Below are 9,061 nucleotides of genomic sequence, written 5' to 3' on the forward strand. Positions count from 1 at the left end.
AAGACAAAAAGACAAAAAGACAAAAAGACAAAAAGACAAAAAGACAAAAAGACAAAAAAAGACAAAAAGACAAAAAGACAAAAAGACAAAAAGACAAAAAGACAAAAAGACAAAAAGACAAAAAGACAAAAAGACAAAAAGACAAAAAGACAAAAAGACAAAAAGACAAAAAGAAAAAAAGACAAAAAGACAAAAAGACAAAAAGACAAAAAGACAAAAAGACAAAAAGACAAAAAGACAAAAAGACAAAAAGACAAAAAGACAAAAAGACAAAAAGACAAAAAAGACAAAAAGACAAAAAGACAAAAAGACAAAAAGACAAAAAGACAAAAAGACAAAAAGACAAAAAGACAAAAAGACAAAAAGACAAAAAGACAAAAAGACAAAAAGACAAAAAGACAAAAAGACAAAAAGACAAAAAGACAAAAAGACAAAAAGACAAAAAGACAAAAAGACAAAAAGACAAAAAGACAAAAAGACAAAAAGACAAAAAGACAAAAAGACAAAAAGACAAAAAGACAAAAAGACAAAAAGACAAAAAGACAAAAAGACAAAAAGACAAAAAGACAAAAAGACAAAAAGACAAAAAGACAAAAAGACAAAAAGACAAAAAGACAAAAAGACAAAAAGACAAAAAAGACAAAAAAGACAAAAAAGACAAAAAAGACAAAAAAGACAAAAAAGACAAAAAAGACAAAAAAGACAAAAAAGACAAAAAAGACAAAAAAGACAAAAAAGACAAAAAAGACAAAAAAGACAAAAAAACCAAAAAAAACCCTGCTCCGTGAAACGTTTTCTCGCGAGTAATACGATACTCGCGCATGGTTTCATTATCAAAACTTAAAATTTTATTGTCATTTTTTCTTTCGATTGGTGGTGGCGCCTAGACAAAGTCGTCGCCAGTCTGCTCCTTAAGCCAGCCCCGGTACTTGGCCACATCCGTGTAGACGGAATATTTGCGAGTGTCGCATTTGCCCGTTTGGGGGTCGAGCAGTGAGTGGGACACAATTCCGCGCAGCACCCAGGAGTGTCCTTGGGCGAGGTATAGGCCACTGCCGGAGTCACCCTGGCAGGGACCGGTTCCGTTTCCACCGGCGCAAAAGGTTCGAGTGGACGTGGTCAGTTGAAGGCCTGGATCGGAGCGGATGCAGTCGACCTCGGAGACGATTCGCAGCTGGACTTGCTTGGGGGTTTCGGAGATTGTTCCCTCGGGATGGGAGAATCCCCACCCGACGACGGTTCCGAGTTGACCAACGAGTAAAGATTCCTCTAGAGAGTTGTTCCACAGGCAGATGGGCCGAATTGATGAGGTGAAGATGATCGGTTCTGGCAGGGTTACGATACCGATGTCGTAGTCGAAGGTATCTCCGCTAAAGCTGGGGTGAATGATCAGGTCACGTGGTGTTACGGTCTTGGAAGTTGGCTCACTCCAATCTAAGATATTGTGACGACTCAGAGATGCCAAAACGTCCTTAGGGTGTAGAGTAGTTCTACCATCGACCTTCAACAGGCAGTGACCCGCCGTAAGAAGTACTTTAGAAGATATCAACGAAGCTCCACAGCGGAACTCTACCGATCCCTGGTCACGATTCTTATAGAACAACACTCCCAACCAGGGCCACTCCGAACGTCTGGTCTGCATTCCTCCCATCAGCAATGGCATAGCTGGGCTAACAGGCCGACCGCAATCTCCGTCGTACGACTTCACCTCTGGAAGCACTGTAGACTTCGTCGACTCTTCTTGATCACCTCTATCAGGATCTTCGTGATTCATCGTGGGTCTCCTTCGACCATACTTATAACTATTGAAGAATCGGGTAGTCTTAACTGCTTTTCTCGATGCAACCATCACGTAATAATGTAAGGTGATCGTGGTCACCCAGCGCCCTTCAGCTGGTGATTCTCGACAAACCTGCTTCCCATTGAACACGATCGTCACCACGTTCGGAGTCGTAAACCGATCCGGAAAATAAATCACAAACTTGGCAGGTTCCTCCGGTAGTTTGTCCAAATTGAGCAACTTGATCGATGCATACGAGCTCTGCAAAACAAAGTCAAGTTTACCAACAACCCCTTTAAAAAACAGTGATCATACCCACCGAAAACCCACCGTTCCGGGACACTGATAGAACAACTTCGACGGTGTTGTTAAAGTTGGTGCGGACTCCGGCGAGGATCAAGGAGCCCACGAGGGCAGGTAACCGGTGGAAGTGAGATGGGTCTTCGACGTACTGGAACACCGACGGACATGGAGACGATGGTGGTAAAGTGACCTTTCCCACGAGTGATAACACTAATTGAAAACTGAGCCAGTACTGCGTCAGCTTCATGATCGGATTGCGACGGTGGCAACTAGAAGTAGTTTTATGTTTGTTTTGTTTGGTTGGAGTTTATAGCAAATTGACAGTGAATTAAGAGCAGGCCTGTCCAATATTTTTAAGCTGGATTTTAAATTTTCGAACGCCAAATAATAATTGATAATTTCTTTATTTTCATTTCCTCAGTTTGAAAATTAACATAACTTTGGCAAAATTTTATGAAAAAATAATAATTTCAATGCAAACATTTTTTGCTGAATTAAAAAAATCGATTATTTATTTTACAGGTTTTTTTTCGAATATGATCAATTGAAAATGCACTTGGATTTTTGTTACTCTCTTTATTTTGATAGCAACTTCAAAGCACTAAATCTAAATATTCTATGATTATTATGAAAAGCTACCAAACTTGTATTCTGTAGTTGAATACTGAATGAAGGAAAAGTACCCCGATATTTTAAAAAGCTTTTTTTTTTGCTATGTTTAAGGGGACAAAAACCCGTATCTTTTGAGCCATAGAGAAGTATGGTCAAAAGTTCTGCCGCCGAATTTTAGAATAATCGAAATTAATGCTATTTTTTTCATGAAAAATTGAATTTGCAATCGAAATGTACTTTTCAGATTTTTTGTTTTTGTTTTCATGATAGGGGGAGAGGGGGTAATATGTAGGCTTAGTGATTTTCACGGGGACCTCAGATTCAAAATATCAAATTTCACGCAAATTTCGCGGAACGTGAAAAATGTTCAAATAACTCTGAAAATCTTATGTTGAAATCACAGAAACTGCTTTTTGCTTTAAATAAACTAAAAACAATTTCAATAAATTTGAACCAGACACAAAAAAAATCTTCTAATTTTCCAAAAAGATTCTACCTGGTTTATGGATGGACCGAGGTATGAACCATTTTGTGAAAAAAATTTTTTTTTTTAGAAACTTACTAAGTTTAGTAATTTGTAATTTGTAATTTATTGGAAACGATAGCCTGTTAGTATAACACATTGTATCAGATTAAGGAAGGACGTTTGTGATGGTTACTTTAGGTTAATTTAGTAATATTTTCATTCGCTGTAATAAAAACTTTATTGCTATTTTATTTGAAAGGAATAGTTTCATATGAAATTCAAAGAATCAAGCTTTGTTTTATTCAAATTAAAATGAAGGGTATTTTTTATCTTTGAAATCAACTTGAAAAGCATTTAAGTTTTTTTAGTCCTGTTTAATTTTAACGATATTTGATTATTTGGGTGAATTTTGAATATTTCTTTCAATTCAATTCGGTTTTATTGTGGAATAATCAAGATATAATCCGTTTTTTTGCAATTCATAACAGAGTTTTGGAATTCCTTTCAGCTGTGTGTTGCATCATAATCCATTTTGGAACAATTATTTCTATAACTGAAGCACTAACAAGAGCAAGAAAAATAAAAAAAAAAACTTGCTAAAAATTTCATTTTGAATAAAAATTTCGATTTCGTTACAAATATATAATTTTTGCATATTGATTTAAAATTAAAATTTGAATAGGCAGATGAAAACCTTTAAAATTATTTTTAATGTGCTAAGTGTCGCAAAAATTCAAATTATTTAACTCATTTTGGCTGGACAAGATTGTTAAATCTTGCTTTGATATGAAATTTAATATAATGAAGCAAATGAGCGAAAAAATTTTAGCTTTATAAACAAATATCAAATAAAACAAATATCAAATAAAGATAAAATATTCATTATTTTGTTAGTTTGAAAAAAAAATATTTGAGAAAATTGATAAATTTTTCGAATTTAACGCCGTCCTCGAAATCGTCAATAATCAATAACCCTGTGTTAGTAATCAAGCAAAGGGTATTCACTCGCATCATTCTGCAGTATTTCATGAGATTATTTTTATTTTTATTTGAGTTTGATAAATCATTTTGAGAAAAATCGTTACAGTTTCACACAGACATAAAAATTCACGGGATTTCACGGAAAAAGCCAAATTTCACGGATTTCTCGCTGTCCGTGAAATCGTGAAATTTCACTTACCCTAGTAATATGCACCTCCTGCTTTTCTCGATATTATGAAGAATTTCCCGGGGAAAAATTCATAGAATTTGGAAGCTTTACATTGTAAAACCATGATGGAAAAATTTGAGCATCGTAGGATAAAAACAGCTAAAGTTATTGGCAAAACATTAAAATGTTGTGTTTTCATCTAATTTTCGTTGAACTTTCAATATGATGTTTGGACAATATAAAAAATCATTTATTGATATTGTAAGTGCCATAATCATCAATATTCTATTGAAAGATGAATTCAAAAACATAAAAAAAGTATTTTTAATTGAATATTATGCAAAAATTGTGGTCGGGGCAAAATGCACCGCTGAGATGCTCCTTTGTTAAAACAGCGGTGTCATCTAGTGGTGACAGTGAAAACTGCTTTTAGCCGGTGCATTTTGCCCCAATGTTGGGGTGCATATTGCCCCGCATGATTGTTTTAATGAATCAAAAATATTTTGCTATTTTTAACACTTGTAGCACCAACGGGGTCAAAACTTACGCGAAGCACCAAGGGGGTTCAAAATTTGGAAATTCAACTTCAACCGGCTGTATTTCGGCAAAAACTCAACCGATTTGGATGATTCTTGTTGCATTCAATCCGGAAGAATGCCAACAATCACCTTCAACAAGGAGATCCAAAACAGATGCGTCTACCTTAAGTTATATTAAAAAAGGCATTTCCAACTTTTTTCCAAGGGTTGTATGAGCCGGAGGAGTTGCATTTCCAACTTTTTTGACCCCGTTGGGGCTATAAGTGTTAAACAACTATCAAGGTGTTCAAGGCTATTTTTTCACATGGCTGACGAAGAATAATTGTTGTTTTAGAACATCTAACAAAATTCTTCCACAGAAATGCTGTCATGGTTGAGAAATCGAGAAACCACAGTTTTCCCTTAGGGAGTGCATTTTACCCCCTCTCCCCCTACAGCCAATGAAAGTTTGATTTCAGACAAATATTTGCATATTTTTGATATTTAAAAGTAATGACCATTAGTGACTATTTCTGAAAACATATTTTTGGAAAAGTTCAGAAAATTTGCTAAGAGATATTGAAGATTGTACCTCTGGTTGCTGATGCTGAGCTACAGCGGTTTTAAGAAAAAGAAACAGGAAAGTTGATGTTTTCTCATCAAAAACAAAATCAAAAAGTTATAAAAAATACGTATTTTTGGAAATTGAGTCTATGTGAAAATAAGTTAAGTAAAAAATTGGCAATTTTTTATCTATGTTTCTTTTATCTATTATTTCTCCAAATTCCTCAACAATATCTGCAACTATTCCTAAGACACCAAATTCATCAGAAAATTCATTCAATTGTTAGTTAATTGTTCAAATTAAATTTGAATTGGCATAAAACAATGTTTTAACCAGGTTTGTCAGTTAAATGAGATGAGCGAAGATATTTTTTTGCACGACGAAAAACGGAAAACGTTGACGCGGTTATGTTTGGTAAGTGTGAAGAATGTTCTGATTGGAATTGGAAATTTGATAAAGGGGACCTATCACAAGAAAAAGTATCACACAAAATGTTTCAGTTATAATTTATTAGCCTTATGATCACTAAATAAAACAGGTAACAATATATTCACATGTATTTACAGGAGATCGCTAAAAGTTTACTTCTAACTAAATCAGTCAGATCCTCGTCAATAGCTGATGGCATTCTTCAACCAAAACCGAAACGGCGCAATGTCGGTATAGATGGCATACTTGCTCGCGTCACACTTGAGCGTTTCCGGGTTAAGCTGTCCCTTGGACACGATACCCCGCAGGAAGTACTGATTGCCTCGCTTCAGTATCAACCCACTCCCAGAGTCCCCATTGCACGGTGTCGATCCCCGCCCATCCCCGCAGAAGATTCGCGCGCTGTTGGGGAATATCCGGGCCAAGTTGGTGCCACACTCCCGCTTGTTGACGACCGTCGACTTGATGTACGTCGGCACGGTTGACGGGCCCCGGTCGGTCCAACCCCAGCCCGCGACAAAGCCCTCCTGGCCGATGATTTTCGTGACGTCATTTTCGCCGTGCCACAGACAGATGGGGACGACGTTGTCGGTGAACTCGAGCGCGCTTTTGAGCCGCAAAACCGCCACATCGGCATCGTTCAGGTCGTCCTCGTGGTCGTAATCTTCGTGCGGGATGACCGCGTCCACGTCCGCAAACTGGGCGCCTTCGTCGAAAAAGTTGTCCACGTTGTACATGCCGGGCACGGCCAGGATCCGCTCGGGCCGCATGAAGCTGTCCACGTCGTACACACAGTGGGCCGCTGTAACGAGGTGCCGCTTGGTGATGATCGTGCTGCCACAGATGTACTTTGGGCTGTTGACCTGAACGCGATCGAAGAGTGGGACGAGCCACGGGAACTGTCCCTTGTCGACGAGCTCGCCGTTGATCGAAAAGCGTTTGAGGACGCCGTTCAGGGGTTTGCCGCAGGATCTGAGGGGAAAAGTTGGGTGGTTGAGGTTTGGGTGTTACGGGGTCAAATTAACGATCTTGAACTTACGAGCTCGAGGCGGACGCCGGTGGAGTCACGGTTGTACGCCCAGGGTTTGGTCTAACTAGCGATCCGGGTCTAGCGGTAGGGTTGTTCCACTGTGGTCTCAGCAACGGTTGCACCTGAGGTTGCGACTGAAAACGAGTTTCCAGCTCAACCGAATGTTGACCGTTTTGGTTTTGGTTCTGGAGAAGACTGTGCAGTTGCTGCGTGTACAGTGTGTGTTCCAGATTGATGTTGGTTATTACACGACCTTGGGCACGATAGCCAGGGCAGATCGTTTGTCCATTGAGTGCGATTCGAAGAACCGTCGGTAGGATGCTTTGTACTGGGAAGTTCACCCTGTACTGGGCCGGCAAACCCTGCATAATATCTTCAACTGTTGACTCACGTGACTTGAGTAGGTTCAGCGATCCTACAATGTTCTGGAAAGATGATGGTTTCAATAACAAGGTAAAGTTCAGTAAAGGGATGATCAACATACCGACGGCAGCTGTCCACCGATGGACAGATCAACGTTGAGTTTCGCTACTCGTCCCAGTACGATATTGTTAATCTCAACAAGTCCATATATCAGGTCCGTTTGTGGATCCACCTGGTACGTGAAGATCGCCGGACAAGGTGACTTTAAGTACAGTGCACTCGTTGGCTTAGAACAAACTAAGCAGCAGATCACAGTCAACGCGATCGCGACCTTATTGATCGAAATGTGTGCCATTATTTCACTGGATTGTATTTGTTTTGGTACAGTTCTTTTGTTTGGACGTACCAACACACTAGACTACGATCTTTACTGCACCAGATCGGAACGAATACTGAGCATTTTTAGGGTGAGCACTTGCCACTACTGCCTGTAATATTTTACCTAGATGCCGTGTTTAGTTTATGGTACCTTTGTATTGTATTTAATTTTTTAAATTAATTAAAATACTGGTAATCTTGTCTTCTTGAAAAAAATAAATAAACGTGACTTATCGAGAATTTGTTAAAATTACTTACAAATTTTACAAAAAATACAAAAAGTTCTCGTACTCGTACAACTATCCGCATTTCACCCTAATTTGAAATTATTTGCTTCCAGTGCCCCCTCACACACAGCAGCACCGACCAGTTTGCCTGGTTCGAATCAACCTGTTCCCGAAACCTCATAAATCGCAACCCGTCGTCGTCGTCGAGTTTTATTTTGGCTTCGCTCTCGAAATTATCCCCGGCAATTGTTGCAGCGAGGGGTCATAAAAATCTCAAGAGGCTTGCGACACGCCTCCAAAAGTGCATCCTGAATGGATTCGGGGCTGGGGAAAACCCAGACGCTTGCGATTGATCGCCGTCCTGTGGAAGAAGCTGAGGAGGCACCTTGAAAAGACGGTTACCGGTATTAGATCACGTGTGTGGCTTTGGGCAGGGGCAGAAAAATAAAGACTACCTAAACAAAGGAGGGCAATAAATGTTACATTTTTTTGTATTTTTTGGCGGCAATTATCTGTTGGCACAGATTAGAGTAAAAAACAAGAATTTTTCAAAAGGTACAGTTGCGTAAAGCTTTATGAAAGTATTATTTTAGGAGGTTCACAAACGATCGGATTGCAGTTGTATAGCTTGAAGTTAATGTCAGTAAACGATTCAGTTTCGTCAAGGTATGCAAGGCCTGAGCTCCCTGAATTTTATTCCAATAAATGAAATTGTAAATTTGGTTATCTTGAGCAACCATGCGCACCCTCATATTATCATTACCCCCATAGATAAACGTGGCTGCACATGATTGTTTAAGATGATTTCATGCCATTCCTGCCCGAAATTTACAATTTTATCTATTGGCCCTGTCACTCTTTAAATTTCAATCCAAATACCACCCAATATATCTTTTACAGTTCAAGTTATAAAAAGTGATTTTGACCCATTTTACATTTTTGATATCTGGTTATGTTCTGCCCATCGTGTTCAATTTTACATTAAAAAACCAACTTAATCCACCTATGTGGTTGGAGCCTTCCTCACTCATTACCAACAATCAGTGATATGATGGGGTTGGACACAAATTTCATCTATTTTTTAGACCTGGAATAAAAATGTACATAAATATCACCCAAAAACGAAAATTTTCAAAAGTAGCCTATAATTTTCGTATGGTCATAAGAATCATTTTCCCATAATTAGAGGGTGACGAGCGGGAATTTCCGGGAAATCGGCCATTTTTGGACCTCTCGTTTC

The 9,061-nt window shown here is 38.6% G+C and overlaps 3 protein-coding genes across 3 annotated transcripts in view; all 3 read right to left on the reverse strand.

Moving 5' to 3' along the window:
• LOC6052593 (serine protease gd) overlaps positions 1-1,995 on the reverse strand; it is an 11,486-nt gene extending 9,491 nt beyond the window's left edge. Inside the window, exon 1 of the mRNA XM_038259344.1 lies at positions 1,913-1,995. The gene's annotated coding sequence lies outside the window, so the exon portion shown is untranslated. The remainder of the gene's footprint in view (positions 1-1,912) is intronic.
• LOC119768626 (serine protease gd-like) lies at positions 826-2,330 on the reverse strand. Its single transcript, XM_038258821.1, has 2 exons — positions 2,111-2,330; positions 826-2,073 (listed from the first exon to the last, which is right to left on the reverse strand). Exons 1-2 carry the CDS (start codon positions 2,328-2,330, stop codon positions 884-886), a joined length of 1,410 nt encoding a protein of 469 aa, XP_038114749.1. The 3' UTR covers positions 826-883.
• A 3,567-nt stretch (positions 2,331-5,897) lies between these two features.
• Positions 5,898-7,686, reverse strand: LOC119769723 (chymotrypsin-like protease CTRL-1). The gene is made up of 3 exons (XM_038263183.1): positions 7,338-7,686; positions 6,863-7,278; positions 5,898-6,795 (listed from the first exon to the last, which is right to left on the reverse strand). Exons 1-3 carry the CDS (start codon positions 7,569-7,571, stop codon positions 6,006-6,008), a joined length of 1,440 nt encoding a protein of 479 aa, XP_038119111.1. The 5' UTR covers positions 7,572-7,686; the 3' UTR covers positions 5,898-6,005.
• Between the last annotated feature and the right edge of the window lie 1,375 nt (positions 7,687-9,061).

The sequence above is a fragment of the Culex quinquefasciatus genome, chromosome 3 (genome assembly GCF_015732765.1).
Source record: "Culex quinquefasciatus strain JHB chromosome 3, VPISU_Cqui_1.0_pri_paternal, whole genome shotgun sequence".
Classification (NCBI taxonomy): Eukaryota; Metazoa; Arthropoda; class Insecta; order Diptera; family Culicidae; genus Culex; species Culex quinquefasciatus.